At 37.0% G+C, this 21,802-nt stretch overlaps 1 protein-coding gene across 2 annotated transcripts; it reads right to left on the bottom strand.

Annotated features, from left to right (window-relative positions):
• Positions 1-345: 345 nt before the first annotated feature.
• LOC123666610 lies at positions 346-5,955 on the bottom strand. 2 transcript variants are annotated; one of them, XM_045600708.1, is made up of 2 exons: positions 4,585-5,955; positions 346-711 (listed from the first exon to the last, which is right to left on the bottom strand). In XM_045600708.1, the coding sequence occupies exons 1-2, from the start codon at positions 5,606-5,608 to the stop codon at positions 662-664; spliced, it is 1,074 nt and encodes a 357-aa protein (XP_045456664.1). In that variant the 5' UTR covers positions 5,609-5,955; the 3' UTR covers positions 346-661. The 2 variants fall into 2 exon arrangements, 1 of the variants encoding a protein (XP_045456664.1); XR_006745289.1 differs by lacking the exon at positions 4,585-5,955 and adding an exon at positions 1,250-1,666 and having other exon boundaries at positions 640-711.
• Between the last annotated feature and the right edge of the window lie 15,847 nt (positions 5,956-21,802).

Raw genomic sequence — 21,802 nt, 5'->3', positions numbered from 1 at the left:
TTTCAGTATTTTAAATTATACAGTTAATTTATTTAGCTCATAGTTAAATTGTAGATTATCAATTTATGGAAAAAAACTCAATTTAAAGTTTTAAATAATTATATTAAGTTTTGAAGTAATTAAGACGTGAAAACTATTTTATCGATTACTTTGCAAATAAACTTAAATATGTACAACAATAGTCTAATATTATATTACTTTTATTTATTCTTATAATGCTCATATATCCATATTATAAGTTACAAAGTTTTGTTTTTATTTTTATAATATTATATATATAAAGGCGAGGGGTCGCCATTATCAGGATCAGCCATGTTAACGTGGGCGTATATACAGAGAACAAAGTTCAAGTTCGATCTTTAATCACTTTAATACACAAAATAATTAGAGTTATGGTTTAATTTAAAATCAGTTCACTATAATTTAAATTATCACTTTCACTATAACAATCAGTAACAATTAACAATAGATATCAAAAGATTACGCGGAACAAAAGCGATTCGTCGACTCGGTACGTGGTGCGCTTGCGATGCGGTAACAAAAAGTAAAGTTGCCAACATGGCCGCGCTAACCAACGCTACGACGCTCCGCCAGACGACAGCACTGCAGCTTGTCAATCTAGTTCCGGCGTAATAAAACATATGACGTTTCGAATGCGCCGTCACGGCCGGACTGACTTGCGACCGTCCCCGGGCGATTCTAATTGCGGTCCTGTAACAAACGAACAAGCATCAGTCGTCCACACTACCACACCGCTCGTCCACCTTGACAACTCATTTATATTCATGACTCCACAATATAGCAAACAAGAAGTTCCTGTGTCCTTTCGACCACTACCAGTGGACCGGACGACAGTTCTCTTTACAGCAAACGAGCAAGTTGGACCGGACGGGTGTGTCCTCACAGCCAACCGCGGACGGTATGACCCGGACGACACTGTCCTTTCGACCAACGCAAACCAACAGTGTGACACGGACGGGTGTATCCCTTCAACCAACCGCGCACGGTATGGCCCGGATGACACTGTCCTTTCGACCAACGCAAACCAACAGTATGGCCCGGACTGATGTATCCCTTCAACCAACCGCGCACGGTATGGCCCGGATGACATTGTCCTTACGACCAACGCAAACCAACAGTATGGCCCGGACTGATGTATCCCTTCAACCAACCGCGCACGGTATGGCCCGGATGACATTGTCCTTACAACCACCAACTCAATTGCATTATGAAGACAAGGCATTCTCACCTACTAATCGGCTCTGTCTATTTCAGCATGAATTTCTACATCATGTTGGAAATCTTCTTGATGATCATTGGTAACAGAAAGCGTATCTGAATTAGTGTCAGATCCAGCAGTCATTGTGTCAGATCCAGCGGTCATAGTATCAGATCCAGCGGTCATAGTATCAGATCCAGCGGTCATGGTGTCAGTTTCGGAAGTCATACTATTCAGCCTGTCGAGGCGGTTAATGTCGAGTTCTACGTCATCTGGCGCCGTCTCGGCCTCCGCTTCATTGATTAAATTGTTGCTTATTTCAAGCAATCCTTCATGACCCGGGGGTACTGAACGCAAGTTCTCATGTGCATATTTATAAGTATGATGAGAATTACTAAGGCTTCTAAGTTCATATCGATCGTGCTCTAATACCGCGGTAATGACAAAGGGACCTCTAAACTTTTTATCTAATTTAGTTTGATTCCGTTCACTGTTTTTAATAAAGACAAAATCCCCCTTTGAGAATGGCTTAATAACAGCGCGACCCCTATTAAAGCGTTCAACTTCTGATGCAGCTGCTTTTCTTATATTTGCCGAAGCATCTTCCCTCACAGAATCTAGATCTAATCGGCTTTGATTTTCAGAGCTTGTAGGGCTAATCTTTGATAAACCTAAAGACTGTGCACGAATCCCAAACATTAATTCAGTTGGTGTATATTTTGTAACGGTAGATCGCGTACTATTGAGCGCTAGCTGAACATCACCTAAATGATCTCGCCACACTTTATTGGGGTCGTTCTCGATTATAGTTAGCAAGCTTTTAAGTGTCCGCATAACGCGTTCTACCTGGCCGTTTGCCCTGCTGGAGCCCGTGGCAATAAAATGCAAGTCAATTTTGTGTTCTGTGCAAAAGGATTTAAATTCTGAGCTAATGTAACATCGACCCTGATCGGCAATAATACGCTTTGGTGCTCCAAAAAGACATACAGCATTTTTGATGGCTTGTACGGCACTAGCGGCATCTAGTGAACACGTGTACTCCAATAAAACGTATTTACTAAAGGCATCGATTATTACTGAGCAATATTCCTTCTGATCACTCTTCCCGCTCAGCTTGCCAGTGAAATCTACATGGATAGTATGCCATGGAACGGAAACCTTCGGAATAGGGTGAAGCTGAACGGGTTGAGCTCCAGAGGGACCTTTTGAGGCTTTGCAAATTATGCAAGAATCGATAAACTTTCTAACACATTTGGCCATGTCAGGGAACCAATACTGCTCATACAGTTTGTCTAGAGTTTTATCAATACCTAGATGCTGTAATTCATTATGGACATGATTAATTAACGTCCAAATAAGGGAGCGAGGGACGATTGGTAGCCATGACACAATTTTATTTCTAACTACTTTTCTATACAGAATGCTATTCCTAACGTCATACGTACGGCCTACAGTATCAGGAAAGTCATTATTGGAGTGTTTCGTTATTAAATCTTGTATCTCACTATCACGCTTTTGTTCCACGGAGAGCCAACCTTGATATAATTCTACAAACTGGACCACTTTATGTGCTGGTGTTACAAGAGCTTTAGATGTAGATTTCTCGTCAGTAGCGGGTGAGAGATTTCTAGAAAGAAAATCCGCGTGTTCCATTGAACGACCTTCGCGGTAGACGATTTCAAAATCGTACGCTTGTAGGATTGCCCACCAGCGATATATGCGAGGTGTAAGATCCGTTTTGGACTTAGAGGCCTTAAGTGAGTTACAGTCCGTGAAAACTTTGAAACCTCTACCATATAAGTAGTGCCGAAAATGTTCTACCGCTCGTACGACTGCGAGTGTTTCCAGCTCGTACGAGTGGTAGCGAGATTCTACTTCAGACGTGCGTCGGCTAAAATATTCGACAACATGTGGGAGATCATTTTTCCTTTGAATAAGTATCGCCCCATATCCATCAGAACTGGCATCGCAATGCAACTCTACAGGCAAATCGGGGTCGAAGATTGTTAGTACAGGTTCGGAGGTAAGTATTCCTATAATAGTGTTACGGATTTCTTCATGCTTTCCAGTCCACTTAATTGATCCTTTTAATTTAGTCAGTGGATAAAGAGGTCCAACGATGTTTGTGAAACCAGGAATAAATCTTCGGAAGTAAGATGCTAGGCCCAGGAATTGCCGAACCTGCGTAGCAGTTTTAGGTTGAGGGGAATCTACTAAAGCCTCTATTTTGCGAGAATTTGGTCTAACCTCACCGGATTGTACGGAATAACCTAGGTAATCTATCTTTTGTTTCATGAATTTACATTTTTTAAGATTCAAAGAAAACCCGGATGTCGACAAAGCTCCTAAAACCTCGTCCAGGCATAGTAACCCTTCACGAATGTTGTCAGAGTGACACAAAACATCATCCATGTACACCAAAGGTTTACTTTTTAGATTACGCAAGGCTTTATTGATGCACCTCTGGTATACAGATGGAGCATTTCGTAATCCAAAAGGCATTGCAAGATACTCGTATTGCCCCTCGGTCGTTACGAATGCCGTCTTTTCGACTGAATCGGGATGAACGGGGATCGCATGGAAGCCAGAAGCCATGTCAAGAGACGAGAAATAATGTGCACCGCAAAGTTGGTCTATCTGCTCCTCTATGCGAGGTAAAGGGTAATGTTCGGGGCGTGTGTTTGAATTTAGTTCACGATAATCAACGACCATTCTGTCAGAATTATCTTTTTTCTTGACTAGGTGAATGGGGCTCGCAAAAGGCGACGAACTTTCGCGAATAACGCCTGCATTAAGAAGTTCCTCAACCTTTTCTCTTACAACTTGCTTTTCTACTGGAGCCAACTTATAAGGACGTCTCTGCACCGTTTTGTGTGGGTCTATTAAAGTAATTTCTAATTCACCAGTTTTCACGCGTCTAGTTGGAATACCCTCAATGAAGCAATCGACATATCTACTAAGCAGTTCTATAAGAGATTTTCTATCAGTCCCTATAAGATCAGTATCGATCTGGGTAAAATCTGGTTTCACCATACCTGATTCACATAAATTGTTTTCCTTCTTAAAATAAAAAGTTAACTTATCGCCATCAATCTTTACACTAACACCTCTTTCTAAAATGTCCCTACCTATAATCACGGGTTCTAAAATATAACGATCAGGCACTACATGGAAATTCACCGATTCCGAGATATTATCAAAATTTACAACGCTTAAAATTTGTGATGTGCACTTAATTTCATCACCCCCAATACCAGAAAGATAAACGAGATCATTGCGTACAGTACCCGGAAACTTATTACTTAAGCTTTCTTTTAAAAGAGAGCAAGATGAGCCACTATCAAAAAGAAAAGAAACTCGCTCACCAGATGACGTCCTCAAAATGCCCCTCGACAGTCGTTGCTCGCAGATATTGACCTCTTTTCTTGAAACTGCACCGCTCTTCCTGTCAGGACAGGTTGTCGCGAGGTGACCAGCTTTGCCACAAGCGTAGCACGTAGTTTGTCCCCTCTCTAGTACGTGCGCGGAACTTGTAGCATTTTGCTGCGCAGATCTGCTGGATCCACAGTCTTCTCTTTTTTTTTTACAGTCTGCTACTCGATGACCAGGTAATCCACACCAATGACATTTGCCAGGAAATCTGGTATTTTCGCTCCACCGGGCTCGCTTAGGATCTAATTCTTGAACATCAGGGCCTTCAATGCGTCGTTTCAGCGATACTCCACCGAGGATTCTAAACAGCTGAGCACGTGTGGTGATAGTATGAGCATTTAACTCTCGGCGTATCAAGCTGTCCTTTTGACTTAACACAGAAATCACGAAACCAGTTATAACTTCTTCCTGCATCTCGGTTTTTGGAATACTTTCGATCATGTTCCACAGTCTTAAGGCACCTTCTGAAGCAGTTTCCTTTGAGCTAATTTGGAAACGTAATATCTCATCGAAGTAGTCTTGTAACAGCTTCGGCTTAGAGAATTTAGCCCTTAAGGTCTGTTTTATAACATCCCATGACAATTCATTCAAGTTAAATTTAGTGATACATGTTGCTGCACGGCCTTTTAATGCACCAGTAAGAGCCACAAGCAAATCAACACCCTCAAGGCACTTCTTATGAACAATTATTTCTGTGACTCGGCACCAACCTTCAATATCAGCCTCGGGGTCATCGGGGTTGAATGGAATGAGCTGAATTGTACTAGGGTTTGAATTACTACTGGCAGTTTTCATCTTCGACAACTCATATGCTTGTGTGAAAAGCGCTTGCATACTGTTTAGTAACTTAACTGCATTACTTTCTTCCGGTAACTGTTGTCTTTCTTCCTTTTGTTGCTCCGCGTTACATCCCACTTCTGATAAAGGCGAGGGGTCGCCATTATCAGGATCAGCCATGTTAACGTGGGCGTATATACAGAGAACAAAGTTCAAGTTCGATCTTTAATCACTTTAATACACAAAATAATTAGAGTTATGGTTTAATTTAAAATCAGTTCACTATAATTTAAATTATCACTTTCACTATAACAATCAGTAACAATTAACAATAGATATCAAAAGATTACGCGGAACAAAAGCGATTCGTCGACTCGGTACGTGGTGCGCTTGCGATGCGGTAACAAAAAGTAAAGTTGCCAACATGGCCGCGCTAACCAACGCTACGACGCTCCGCCAGACGACAGCACTGCAGCTTGTCAATCTAGTTCCGGCGTAATAAAACATATGACGTTTCGAATGCGCCGTCATATATATATATCGGTTCAGGTTTATTTCTTACACACATATTAATAGTTCCGACATTCCTTTTTTGTTTGTTTTCATTTTTTATTTAGTTTTTACTTGAATTAACATTCGACAACAATAAGTATTTAATACTAGGTTGTTTTGTTTCGGATCTTCCAAAACTTTATTTTTATAATGTTAGCTAATTTTTTACAATTAAATTATTTTTTCATATGGTTTCAAGTTTCATACGACACAAACTCAACAATAGAATATACAACTTTATCTGTTCGCGCAACAGGTATTCGTAATCTACTTTAAGCTATGATGACACGAGTTTCAAAACTATATTTTTATTTTTATAATGTTTGATTCGCATACTTATTTAATTCATTAGTTCTTAAAGTTCTATATAAAACAACAAACAAATATAACAATAGTCTTTCTTTATTTTAAAATTATTCCTTTTTTTCGGTTACATTATTAACCTTTTTACATTGCTTGGTGTTGTAAACATTTAATATTCGAATTTCGTTACAATGTGTTTTGGTCCAAAGTTGGGTATTCATTGGCATGGCCGAGGCTAGTTTAACCAGTCTTGACCCACGCTTGGATCTCCAATGAATGGCCAAGACTAGGTTAGCCAGTGTTGGCCCAAGGTTGGCTGATCATTGGCATGGCCGAGGCTGGGTTAACCAGTCTTGGCCCACGCTTGGATCTCCAATGAATGGCCAAGGCTGGGTTAGCCAGTGTTGGCCCAAGGTTGGCTGATTATTGGCATGGCCGAGGCTGGGTTAACCAGTCTTGGCCCACGCTTGGATCTCCAATGAATGGCCAAGGCTGGGTTAGCCAGTCTTGGTTTAAGGTTGGGTGATCATTGGCATGGCCGAGGCTGGGTTAACCAGTCTTGGCCCACGCTTGGATCTCCAATGAATGGCCAAGGCTGGGTTAGCCAGTCTTGGTTTAAGGTTGGGTGATCATTGGCATGGCCGAGGCTGGGTTAACCAGTCTTGGCCCACGCTTCGATCTCCAATGAATGGCCAAGGCTGGGTAACTCAGTCTTGGGCCCAGGTTGGGTGATCATTGGCATGGCCGAGGCTGGGTTAACCAGTCTTGGCCCACGCTTGGATCTCCAATGAATGGCTAAGGCTGGGTTAGCCAGTCTTGGCCCAAGGATGGGTGATCATTGGCATGGCCGAGGGTGGGTTAACCAGTCTTGGCCCACGCTTGGATCTCCAATGAATGGCTAAGGCTGGGTTAGCCAGTCTTGGCCCAAGGATGGGTGATCATTGGCATGGCCGAGGGTGGGTTAACCAGTCTTGGCCCACGCTTGGATCTCCAATGAATGGCCAAGGCGGGGTTAGCTAGTCTTGGCCCAAGGATGGGTGATCATTGGCATGGCCGAGGGTGGGTTAACCAGTCTTGGCCCACGCTTGGATCTCTAATGAATGGCCAGGGCTGGGTAACCCAGTCTTGGGCCAAGGTTGGGTGATCATTGGCATGGCCGAGGCTGGGTTAAGCAGCCTGGCCCAGGCATGGGCCAATACTGGTACGCCGAAGCTAGGTTTCCCAGTACTGGCCCAAGCCTGGCCCCTTTGTCAACTCTGGGGGTTTCCTGCTTGGGCAGTTTGTAGCGACCCTGCTTTCTGCTCCGAGGGTTGTGGGTTCGATTCCCACCCCGAGTCTGGGTGTAATATAAATATTTATTTATATATTTATATATGTATTATTTATAAGTATGTTTATCGAAAAAAAAATATGTAGCTGTATACCAGTCGGCTGTAACCTATAACACAAGCATTAAGTTGCTTACTTTAGGAACAACAGACGACCGTGTGTGTATTGTGTAAATATTTATTTATTTATTTATTATTTATAATTATAAAACCGAAGTGTAAACCATTTCGATACAGCTGTCGTAGCGCTGGTGATAACTTAAGCGATAAAACGTTACGCTACTATACGTAAGATTAGAGCGGAAACGGTTAACATAAATACGTAAGCTGCGTCGATCTGATTTTCTTTAATAATAAAAAAAATGTTAATCTAAACTCGATAAAAGTTTTTATCACCAATTCGTTTGCAATATAGAAGATCCTGCATTGAGAAAAAAGCCTGCTATGCCCAACATTGGCACATAACTGGCTGGATAAGATCCAATATAAGCGAAACATTATTCAGTATTTTAATAGAAAATAAATATACAAAAAAGGTCTATTAGCGGTCCAACTACCGATTTTTTTTTTGTATCGTAACAAACCATGACTATAGAATGTACCTCGGCAAATAGAAGTATATTGCGATGTTTGTCATTCATACGGTCACGAGGTCTATTAGGAGCATGCGAGATTGAGTTGCGCAGAAATTGCAATTTCCTTGAGCCCGCTCTACGCGTTCAGTGTGCTGTTATGTGCCGAATATTATCTGAATGTAAACTATTTATATTACACATTGAATCAAAATAGTTGCTTGTATGTTTGTTATTGGATTTAGTAGATTAGAAGAATTTTTTTTTCGACTATTAATATTTAATTTCTCTTTAATCTAAATAATGTAGTCAAATATTTATAATGTTTTGTATTCGTTTTATACACGAATATTATTATAATCTTTTTATATTTGTATTTATGTTTTATATGTGCTTACGCCGCGTTGGCGCAGCGGTCACAGCCATGGATTGTACCTGTTGCGCTGGCGGTTGCGGGTCGATCCCCGCACATGACAAACATTTGTATTGGCCATACGGGTGTTTGCCGTGGTCTGGGTGTTTGTGCAGTTCTTGTGGGTCTCCCCACCATGCCTCGGAGAGCACGTTAAGCCGTCGGTCCCGGTTGTTATCATGTACACCTGATAGCGATCGTTACTCATAGTAGGGAATATATCCGCCAACCCGCATTGAAGCAGCGCGGTGAATTATGCTCTGATCCTTCTCCTACATGGGGAAAGAGGCCTATGCCCAGTAGTGGGATATTACAGGCTAAAGCGATGTACTTACGAGGGTATATTAATTTGCTTTATATACAATAACTAGCTATGCCCCGCAGAAGGAATTTGCTAATAGCAATTATCCTAACTTATTTTCTTTACCTATTTATCTTTTCTTTGAAGTTACATGGTACAAATGATGCGCGCCAGCAAAGTATTCATAAATGTCAAACTGACGCGTATGACAATATACTGCATGTGAAACCCACAGGGACGACTTGTGTACTTAAATACATATAAATGAGTGCGAAGTAGCACAGTGTGCTGGCCAGGGCTGCAGCTATTTTATCAATTAATGATAAGTGTATTTGCTTAACTGAGGTAGGGCACAGCAAGAAACTTCCTGCTCAAAATATGGAGCAACCCGACTGGGGTAGTAGCTCGACCTTATAGACGATCACAGCTTAATAATACTGTTTTCAAGCAGTGTTGTCTTCCTGTTGGTGAGTAAGTTCGGCAATGGGCTTGCGATGCTTCTGGTGTTGCAGATGTACAAGTACACAAGTAACAAGTACAGACAATATAATGTAGGTGGTCAAAGAATACGTATTGCTTAATGTATTCAAGATACATAAATATACAATGGAATTGAGAACATCCTCATTTTTTGAAGTCGGGTAAAACTATTTTAAGATTGTGACTACCGTCGTTTACAATCTATTTGGTGGGTAGTTGTTAATTTTGTAGTTTTTGATATTATTATTTCATGGTTTGTTAATTATCTGTCGTATTTTATCTATAGTGTATGGCAAAATCGACTTTGCTCTACTGGTACAATTGGAATCCCATTAACCATCAATTGGATTTACCTTGTAATGATAGCTGTTTGTCTTGTAACTGTGATTGACTTATTTTTTAATATTTGAGGTAATCCGTGGTAAACGGTGTTGGTATTACGATAAGTACTTTTTGTATATATACTGATGTTGTTGATACCCATTGTAATACTGTTTGTTTTACAATGGGTACCCAAATAAAAAGAAAAAAAAAAGTAACCATGTACCTAAGTATTAATTACTTATCTTTAAATTATGGGTAGGATATTACAGATGCCCGAATTGTAATTTTGCAGATTACCGATTATTTGCCAATGAGCTCTTCTAAATTCAGTAGTGGCCAGGTGTTATGTAAATTGTGTATGTAAAATGTAAGATATTATAGCGCCAGGTGTTTTTGTAAAAGCAGTAATATGTTCGTTTGTGTTATTTATCATTGCTTGGTTTTATTTCGAAATATACCTACATCGTCCCGTTTGTCACGAGTCGACCTGTTGCTCGCGTGAATTGATATCATATGGAATATTGTGGAATTCTCGAAAGAGCTGAGGGTATTTTATTATTGAGTAAGGAAAAAGTAACGCTAAAAATAAATATTCGAATTTCAAATATACGTTTCAGTCTGTAACATAATACTGCTATGTGGCTGCTGTGGGCATACGCCTGACTCTCCATCTAGGGGAAGGTATGAAGATTAATCCTCTACGCTGCTCCACTGCGTTGGCGGATCAAAATGGCGGGTGTCAAACAATATAAGGCCTTATATCAATAAATTGTATGCTACGTTTATCAACAGGTTCACTATCAATGACGATGATTAAATCAGGATGATAGATCAATATCATGAAAATTATATATATAGCTTATCCAGTAGAACGATGACTTAGTTTTTTAGTAACTTGTGGAGATAATTTATAAAATAAAAAAGCAGTTTTCATAATGCTTTCTTTACAAATAAGAAAAAAATTATATTTAATGAATTGATTTATTTGATTCAAATTTCAATAAATTAGGGTGTCTAATGAAATCAATTTTTCTTGTAACTATTTTTTTATAATAATTAAATAATTCTTGTTGCAAACCGTTTAGTTCTTTTTTATTGAAATATACAACATCCACGGCCTTTAAACAAACCAGTTGACAGAATGATATCATAAACACTAAAATAGCCCAAAGTACAAATAAATAAACATAACGAAATTTTTTCCTCAATCTCCCAGGTGCGAAATGGTCATTGTATGTTTTAAATTTTATATTTGGCATGTAAGTCGTCATAATTTTGTTAACATTGGTATTCTATTTTGGGAATTATTCTCACTGTTATAGGTATATAGTGTATATAGGTATCGTTCACTATCACAATTCAGCCTGTAACATCCCACAGCTGGGCATGGGCCTCTTTCTCCATCTAGGAGAATGATCGGAGCTTAATACACCACGCTGCTCAACTGCGGGTTGGCGATTGTTAGGTACCTACTTAAATATATTTCCTGTACCCAAATGAAGATAGCGCACAAAATTTAACTAAATTCACTGTTCACTTTTGTTTTTTTTAGTTAGGGCCCGGCCCCATGTCCACGCCACGGCGTCGGCACCGTGACTTGGCACGCCGCATTCATTCGTCATCTTAGTAGCAACAGTAGAATAACTTTTTTGCGATCCATATCCAGACAAGCACTCCCGAGCACAGAAACTGCGAAATGTCAACTGTCAAGTTGCGCGCGGCGCACCAAGTGCGCACCGTGCTGCGGCACGGCGCCGTGCCGTGGACATGGGCCGGGCCCTTAGTGTAACCCAATTATTTGTTACTATTCAATCTCAATAAAGGATGGTGATTTAATTTATAGTACATAGTTTGAATAGTTACATGACCAGTTCTAGTTTGTATGTACCTATGTATAACTGCTGGCGATCCGTATCTAGGCCAAGAATGAAGAATTTGTTTTTTCGAACGCGCTAATCTCAAGGAACTATTGGTTCGAATTGAAAAATTCTTTTTGTATTAGATAGTCCATTTGGCGAGGAAGGTTATAGGTTATATCAAGTTGTTTTACATTATTACTTAAAATTAACCAAGGTAACTATAATAAATTCAGTAGTTAAAATTACATTGTAAAACGTCAATTTCAATGACCTTTTTGGACTCTGCTTGAAATGAGTGAATATTTTGATTTGATTTATGATATTGGACGGGAACGTTATATAATAATCTGCTAATCGTTTTATTTGACATACATTACTATCTTATCGCCTTTCTCGTTAAATATAGGTGTGTAATTGTCGATTAGTACTGTGTGTAGGAGACACGTAATTACTGCACTTATTGTTCTTACAAATCGCCCAAGTGACATCCTGTTGTAGTCCAAGCCTTTTATCATACTGAGATTATGTGCCGTTTTAGTTTTAATGACTATTTGTTTTATATAATGGTAAATACTTTATATATCTATAGATTTTTTTTTAAATTAACACAGTTTCCTAATTTTTATGTCAATTACGATCGCCATTTTTTTGGATTTATTGGCTAGCGTTTGACGCATAGCGCCCTCTTTGTTTGTGTGGCTCTATTAAAAAGACAATTTACATGATGGCGTCGATTACACTTAAAATAAATATATTTATACTAATATTATAAAGCTAAAACGTTTGTTTGTGTATTTAAACGCGCTAATTTCTGAAACTAATTAAGTATTCAAATTGAAATATTCTTTTTGTTTTGGATAGCTCATTTAACGAGGATGGCAATTTTTTCACTATTTTTTTCCCTAAATGTAATGTATCAAAATGAGGGTAGGTTCATTAAATTAAACAAAGTGTTAGAGCTAATCTTTCTGAATGGATTTTAAATCACATGCCCAGCCTTTTTCAGCCATATCGTATTTTTTTTTTAAATTTTGGATAGTACGACCTTATGCTGCTCAAAGTAAAAACAAAATCATAAGCTCTGTAACCCACACAATACAACTAGATTAATTGGACACTTCATACATGAAATTTCTTGTTAAAATTAATCTTGACACTTAAGCTATCCAAGGAAACACTTGAAAAACTTAACCCATTTCAAGTAAAACAACGAAATATGAATTGAAATAACATATCACGTGAAAGGACGATAGGCTGTTTATGCAATTTTTTTTACAAGGAGCGTGGGATATGGAACGCAGGGAGTGTACCCTTATTTTTTGCTCACTTTTCAGGTGGCACGTGTAGGGCTCAGAGTGTTTTTGTTCGTATGTCCGCAGGCTTGACGTTGAATGACGATTCCGTGGATTTTGCGTTTTTTTTTTTTTTTTTTGAATGAATTAGACAATTAGTTATGAATAGTTTGGTCTGGTTGAGTGTTTATAACATACAATAAGTTTTTTAGTTGTAAATTTGTATAAGTGGGTTTAGTTTGTTTTTGCTGGTAAAAAACCTTAATTTGTGGTTATTTACGGTTTGTGTAAACGTTATTTGTTTTGGGTAGTTAAAGAAATTAATGTACAACTTTTAGATGTTCTGTTTTTTCTTTTTTTCTTAATGTTGTCATGTAAGTTTTCTTTAGATGTTATTTTGTTCGTATCATTTTAGTGTCGCTTGTTTTATTGAGTTTTCTATTTTTATTTTGTCTCTATGATCTGATCTAATGATTAATTACAATCAAGGTGCTACTAATATATATTTATCAGAATTTAAAACGTTCGTTACAATGAGTCTTATGAGTTCGAAATAAATGAATTTTAATTTATAATTTTATTTATATTACAATAGGCTTACCAAATATAAAGACAATAGTATGTGTATGTACTTTATGAAATATGAGAAGAAAAATGAGATCCATGAGTCATTGACCCCGTCCAATTTATTGGAGATATTTTTGCAGTACTATTTCTTAATGCTGACTGTTCAGACATCTGTATAGAATAAAACTTGCCTACGCCAGTCCTTGTTGGCTCGCAGCCATATTGGAAATTGTTTCAAAATGTAATTTAAGTATGAAATTTAACAATGAGTCTTTTATAATTACTGATAGGAGATTGATACGAAATTTCTTGTTTTGAGTATATTTATAAAAATCATTAATTTTGGTTATAATAATTAAATTTGGGACCCTAGCTTCTTTAAGAGATTGTCAATTGTTAAAATAATATAAAATGGCAATGCTGACGTAATGCTAATAGACGGGAAAAAGAAATTGATATTTTTATTTAAAAGACTATTAAGAAGAAGAAAAATTTGTTATTTCCAAGGGAAAAAAAATTAAGAACAGTTTAAATGTAGGCAAAATTACGTGTAAAAGTCAATATAGATAAAACTCCGTTCATATTAAAACGAAAACCGATAATTGTTTATTGAAATGTTAGTGAAAATAAATAGCTGCTTATTTCAAACGATCCAATTTGAATTTCGGATACGATATTCATTTGAATTTAACGTTCAGTTCGTGATGGAACTAAACAAATGCGTTTTGTGCGAATATTGTGCTATTTGGTTACGGTATTTGTTGTGACGGGTGAATGTGTGCGTGCTATACACACAGACAAAGTTATAGGGTAATATTGGATGTTCGACTCCTAATTACGTTAAAATTTGGAAATGGGCAGGATTTTTTTTGGTGCAGAACGTGATCTAATACACCTACGGAACCATTGCAGGGACGCAGTTAGGAGTCGATTGGTTGTATAGTGTAAAAGTAACTGTAACTGTGTATGTGGATTTAAACCATACACACATACAAACAGATGTAACATAAAATATAATAGAAACTGTTAATTTGTTTGTGAATGTTAAATGCATACAGACATGGGTGTAGGACAGATAATGTAATAGCAGCAATGGTTCGAGCCCTTAGCCTCAGGCGACCATTAAAAAAAATTAAAAATAATAATAATAATAGCTTCATTTAAAATAAACATTTTAAACAAATGGTATCAATTACAAAAATTTACTAATGCAAAGGGTTAATTACATTTTAAAAAAATTGAGTTCAGACTGATCATCCTGTATGGATTATAGATATAATCTGTCTAAAAAGCGACCATAATAAGTTTATTTTAAATGAAATATATAAAAAAAAAACTAGAATTTGGTCCTGTTTATAAATTTCGGATACAATTTTTATGATTTCCCCTCGTTTGTGACCCTGTCATATGTGACATATGTGATCTGTTAATCGCAGGGTGTGACATGGATTTTATTTTGCAATTTCAAATTCCGGAAATATTAGCTCCAGCGGCCATCGGTCCTGCGGCACAGGTGACCAGCCCACTGCCACTTCAATATGCTAATTTTGGGGCCTATGTTGGTTACTTTTGTTCTCTTGTCGATAGTTTCATTACGTAACTAATCTTTGAAAGAGACCCCAAGCATAGCCCGTTCTATTGCACGTTGTGAGAGACTAAAGTTGTGGAAACTGATGGTGTTTGTGGAAGCGTAGGTCGGAGAGTAGATGTCATCAAGTGGGCTCGCTCTTTTCGGAGGTATATATTCTGAGTACCCCGCAAGTGCGAGGTGCAAGACAGTGAAAGAATTATAAACAGCACATTATATCCATAATTAAAATTGTTACTTTGTAATATGACCATCGTTTAATTATAAAGTGGTATAACGCTGCGTCTATTATCTTCTCGCTGCTGTTACAGCTTCGCTTTGGTCTCTCGCAAAAAAAGGTGTAACAATAACCCGGCCTAATCACGTTTTTGCTCTCTTAATTAGGGGCTTTAAGAATTTTACAGCTTTATGAAATGGATTGTAAACAGACGGATGCGTAATATAATATGGTTGCATAAAATATATGCAATGAAAATGTATGTATGTATGTACAATTTTATGGCTTTGATTTATAAAATGTTATTTTAAACGGCTTATCGTCATTCATCATCATCATCATTTCCTCCCTACCTATCACAGTCCGCTGCTGGACATAGTCTTCACAAGTTCGCGCCAAAAATGGCGTGAACTCATGTGTTTTGCCCATAATCACCGTATAGTCGTATACTAATAAACGGGTTACAGATCTCGTTTATTGCTTTCGATACAAATATGCAAAGTATTACTATATTAGATTTAAGACACAAAGTTTTGAGTAAAGCTTTTTAAATATTGTTGGTTTGTCTAATCTGTTTTTTTTTTTTTTTTTGTCGTACTCACATTGCCAGTTCTTTATATACCTATTCGTGATGGGCGATAAATGTTATTATATGAAATTTTATTATGTGATTTGGATTTAGAAAAAAAAATCTATTTCCATATCAATATAATTTTAAAGCTTTTATTTAGTTTAGCCTTTTGTTTGGACTTCGACATGTCTAAAATATATTCTGTTATTATTTATATTTTCCATTCAAACTAATCTATTGTGTTTACAAAACAATGAAACTAAAGCGATTAGGCTTAACAAAAGAATCCGCTTTAAGCCGTTACAGGTAATAGAAAAACTTGTGCAGGATTAATTTTCCAGCACGTATTGATTCACTGTGGCGTGGGTGATGTGACCTACTTCTCTGTGTTACCGCTGATTTGCTCCGTTGTCCGTAACTCTTGACTATCACTTGGTAACAGGACGCACGTCGAGCTTGTAAGAAAATGTCGACTTTTACCTTTTTTTTTTTTAATGGAGCGCTTGAAAAGTTATCTAATCCTGAACTTTTAATTTTGAGGATAAAATTTTTGGGTCAAGTACATGAAAAGGTGAAATTATTTCCGTGTGTACGTTTATTAAGATTTCGCTGAATTTTGCCGAATTCTTCCGAATTCGTCTCGACTCTTGTAATATAAATACTTAGGGTGACAAAAATTTTGTATTTAATTAAAAGTTTTTTTGTTGTCGAAGTTTATGATACTTTGAGTTGACGTCAAATTGTTGAAATATTGTTAGTGATATTTTATTTATAAATTTTCAAATAATATTAATAATAAATGTCCTCATAATATGTAATCACTTCATCATCATCACTTCAGCCTAATTCAGTCCACTGCTTGTCGCCGCGTCGGCGAAACGGTCACAGCCATGGATTGTACCTGTTGCGCTGGCGGTTGCAGGTTCGATCCCCACACATGACAAACATTTGTATTGGCCATACAGGTGTTTGCCGTGGTCTGGGTGTTTGTGCAGTCCTTGTGGGTCTCCCCACCGAGCCTCGGAGAGCACGTTAAGCCGTCGGTCCCGGTTGTTATCATGTACACCTGATAGCGATTGGCACTCTTAGTAGGGAATATATCCGCCAACCCGCATTGGAGCAGCCTGTTGGATTAAGCTCCGATCCTTCTTCTACATGGGGAAAGAGGCCTATGCCTAGTAGTGGGATATTACAGGCTGAAGCAGCTGGACCTTTAAGTTACCTCATAACAGACGACTGTGTATACATATATATTAAATAAGATTATTATTTATTGTGTTTATAAAAAGTTAACCTACTTTAAATGTAAAAGTGCATCGCGGTTGTTATTTCCTAGAATAATTCCGAATAAAGCCGATACAAAACAATTCAAACAACATAGCTCCTTGTTCGCTTAATTTCATTAAGCCGATTAGGTGCAGTGTAAACCAACGTATAATATGATTTGGAAAGCTTAAAGCAATTTACTTTCAACCTTTACAAGTGTGAATTAAACTTTTATTTATCTACTTATTACCAAGAAATTATATTAATTGGTCGATGAAGTTTTATCAATAGTGTCTTAAGGTGTTATAATTTAACTTTATTAAATATATGTACCAACCCGCCTGCCCAGCGTGGTGACTATGGGCAAAACACATGAGTTCACGCCATTTTTGGCGCGAACTTGTGGAGGCCTATGTCCAGCAGTGGATTGAATTAGGCTGATATGATGAAATATATGTAAAATAACAATGACATTGTCACCGTAGCGGTAAGGCTGTGGTATTTAAAAAAGAAAAAAAATCTTGTATATAGGTACGGTTGATTGGTTGCTTCAATCTAAATTCTATCAATAAGACCACGTTTAAATAGTGATCTAAAAATAAATCTAATGTCATATTTTTTTTTTTTTTTAGTTTCCTATACCTAATAATTAATTTTGTTTTGTTTCTAATATCTGGTATGGGCTGGATATTCTAAGAAACAAGTTTATTCGGGACATCACACAAGTCGCAGACAGTTTTTACACAAAAACATAAATTACAGTTAAATAGAAATAATAATAAAATAATGAGTAAATATATACAGAAAAAACATAAAAGAAATCAATATAATCAAAAAAAGTAAAAAACAAAAAATTTTATCTAAAATTTCCAAAAAGTTATATAAAAAAATAAACAAGAACTGTGAAAGTAATTGTATATATGTATAAAAAACATAATCGTATAGTATTTAAATAGAAGACGGAATATAGTATATATTAAAATAGGAATTATCCACTAATATCTAGATAGGGACAGATCATCAAGAAAACTATATAAAAATCACAAATATTTGACGTATAATAAATATTCTTCCTCATAATTAAAAGTTGGAAATGTACTTGATGTTTTCTGAATGAAGTTGGACAAAGCCAAGATCTTAATCTTACTAAGTTCTATCTGATTCGTTTCTGAGTGTCATAAACTTTGTCATCACGAGAAATCTGACATGACAGTCACTGGCTGACCTACAAAAGCCTTTTTATGGGCATGACAGTTATTTGTTGGATCTTTCTATTGAAGTGAAGTTTATTGTAGCTGTTAAATATTTATCTTGACCATGTATACATGACTGTTTTAATCATTTAAATCTCAAGTGCGAGTCCAAGCGAGATAGCAATACCATCTGTTGTAAGGAAAAGAACAAGATAGAGCTATGTCTTCGTCTGTGACATTTTTAGACTAAAGGCTTAATTTAGATTTCCAGACGCAGAAGCTATTTAAAATTTTCTAATTAACTGATTAAATAGCTCTTGACCGTTTTATTTGTTTTCTTTTTGCTACCCCACAATTTATACAAGGAGGTAATTAAGAATATATACGGGCGAGCAACTAATTGCGACGCGACGCTGGCGTTGAATGTTTAAAACACAATAATTAATTATCGTTACCTTTTAAGGAAATCTGTCTTTACACGTGTTGTCTATACTATCTTTATTAATATTATAAAGAGTAAAGATTTGATTGAGTGTTTGTATTGAAAAACACTACTCGACTGATTTTAAAAGTTATTTTACCAATAGAAGGCTATGTTATCACGGAAAGACATAGGCTACATTGTAAAAATTAACCAGATAAGAATCATCATTCATCATCATCATCATTTCAGTCTATTGCAGTCCACTGCTGGCCATAGGCATCCACAAGTTCGCGCCAAAAATGCCGTGAACTCATCTGTGATCAGATCAGAATAATCAAATTTTTGTAATCCTTGCAGACGAAGACGCAGACGGAAAGCTAGTCATGTATAATATATGTAGATACGAATCTAGGTAGGTGATTGGATTTCTTTTAGCTCAATGTAGACTTTTATTATAAGGTATAATAGAGGTCAATTGAATCTTGTAGGGTCTAGCTTCTTATACCCCATTTTATTCTACCCTACGAACAGTATGTAGCAAATGGTAATGGACTTTTCTATTTGATGTCAATATCGATCAAATAAACCAAATTCAATGTTGAATGATCTTAATCTTTTTACTTGTAATTGAATAAACTAGTTCTGAGGGTAGTTTTACTAAGTCGATATTTGAATTTTTAAATTGTGTTTTTAAAATAAATAATGCTCTTAGTTTAACTTTTAAGTAACATCAGAATATAATTGTTGTCTTCGTGTAGTTTATTTAATTTCCTTGTGGGTCGTGTTTCTTAGTATTTTACGTTCTAAGTGCTTTTTTATGTAGAAATGTCCGTTTTAGAGAGGTCTGTAATATTTTACGACAATATGGTCTCTCTTCAAACTTTTTGTGTTATGCCATCTATTGTCCAAGATCACGAATATGGACATACGCCAGCTCAACCGTTTGACCTCAGATAGCGTACTGGTAAATTTATGGCATCCTGTTTCTCGACAAGATTTCTGTGATACGTGTGTGTAATCCTTTTTGCTTGGTATTCATGGCAAATATCAAGGCGAATTCCAGCAATTTTGGCAACTATCCCTGAAACGAGTTATAATGTTACACTACCAATTTCAATAGAAAATTCATAAGTCAAGTTAAGCATTCTTCGCGATAAATTTTGAGTGTTATAACGACGGATTTTATTTTGTTTGTATGCAGTCGGCATTTCAACCATTAATCTTGTTTGTCGCCAAACTTGGGACCTTCTTTTCTCAATACGATTCGCGTTCGAAAAGTGTTCAACGATAAATTACCCTCACAAAGACTAGTTGAATGAATGGAAATCCAATAGAAAAAATAAAAAGAAACGCAAACGAGACCAAATTAGAAGCAAACAAACCATGGAAGGGATCGCTTGTGTCAAACTTTTTCATTTGGCAACTTTGATTGCCTTCGTTCGCATCGGAATGCCCTGCGAATATAAATTTTTCTTTTTACATCTAATTCGTATGTTTACCAATTTTTTTTTTAAATTTATTACATTTGGTTGTAAATATATAGGCCTCTAGGTGTATGTCTAATAAACTAATTAAAATATGTCAAAACTTTCTAATTGTGTCTAGTTTAAGGTCTAACTGTAACAAAACATTACACGATTGTAAGTTTTATGCAATTGTGCCGAAATCCTTCTAATTTAATTACTTTGTATGATTTAGTCTAAATAGAAAAAGGAAAAATATGTAAACGCTACTTTTTAGTTTAATTTGCAAGCCATCCCCTATTTACTACATAGTTAACATCATCATCATTCCAGCCTATACAGTCCACTGCTGGACATAGGCCTCCACAAGTTTACGCCAAAAATAACGTGAACTCATGTGTTTTGCCCATAGTCACCACGCTGGGCAAGCGGGTTGGTGACCGCAGTACTGGCTTTGTCGCACCGAAGACGCTGCTGCCCGTCTTCGGCCTGTGTATTTCAAAGCCAGCAGTTGGATGGTTATCCCGCCATCGGTCGGCTTCTTAAGTTCCAAGGTGGTTGTGGAACCTTGTTATCCCTTAGTCGCCTCTTACGACACCCACGGGAAGAGAGGGGGTGGCTAAATTCTTTAGTGCCGTAGCCACACAGCACACATAGTTAACAACGCTAAACTAATTTTCAGAAATTACGATTCTACAAGTACGAAAATGCTTTCTACGTGTTGCTATATTTTTATTTATTGAAATGATATGTAGTATATGATATATAATGATATATAGTCTGGTAAATTTAATTAAGCTTTAATTACCTTTCATAAATTAGTCTCTTTAGATGTGACTTTAAATATATAAATGACACGAGTCACAAATAGAAATAACGCCAAGACGCTTTGAACACACTGTTGATAGATAAGTTGAACTCTCATCGTCCAGTTGTTAGTTTAGGATTTCCACTGAAGTGCGCATCCGTAATTCGTAAAGGGATTGAAGGACCCTCGCTCGCGCCTTCGAAACGTTGGTGGCAAAATTAAAATTAATTACAATACCAAATCCAGGCCTTCGACAGAATCCTTCATCCGAAATATAGAATTGAATCAGTAATTCGGTTAAGTTCGGCAAATGTTATAATCTTCTAACATGCTTATAGACGTGGGATAACTCTGTAGTGATATAATTCAGTCTAAGAGTTTGTTTGTTTGAATGTTTGAAAGCAATTGTATCCAGAAAGCCTATAGACTTTTTATGCGAGTATTATATCAAAAAACAAGTTACCTTAACTTATCGACGACGCGTTGGCGCAGCGGTCATAGCACTGGTTGCGGTGGCGATTGCGGGTTCAATACCCGCTCACGACAGACATTTGTATCGGCCATATAGATGTTTGTCGTGGTCTGGGCGTTGTGCTTGTGTATTGTGTTTCCGGACCGGAAAAAATCTTACTGTGGGCCGTTGAGTGTGAAGCGTTTATTAATTTATTATTATTATCGTCAACTTTAACATCCAGAACAATTACAAGTGCGTAACCGACCTTGTAGCCAGTAAAAGGTCACACTATGACTTACGGGCGCTGATTGAAATGAGCGCATAATGTGTAAACTGGTTCACATGTTTTACATGCAAGACCTTTCGTTTTCGAATCAAATTAAAAGTTTTGAGGACATTA

The sequence above is a fragment of the Melitaea cinxia genome, chromosome 26, assembly GCF_905220565.1.
Source record: "Melitaea cinxia chromosome 26, ilMelCinx1.1, whole genome shotgun sequence".
NCBI classification, from domain to species: domain Eukaryota; kingdom Metazoa; phylum Arthropoda; class Insecta; order Lepidoptera; family Nymphalidae; genus Melitaea; species Melitaea cinxia.
Note: the sequence above shows the minus strand (reverse complement) of the source record. Positions and strands in the feature narration are given on the sequence as shown.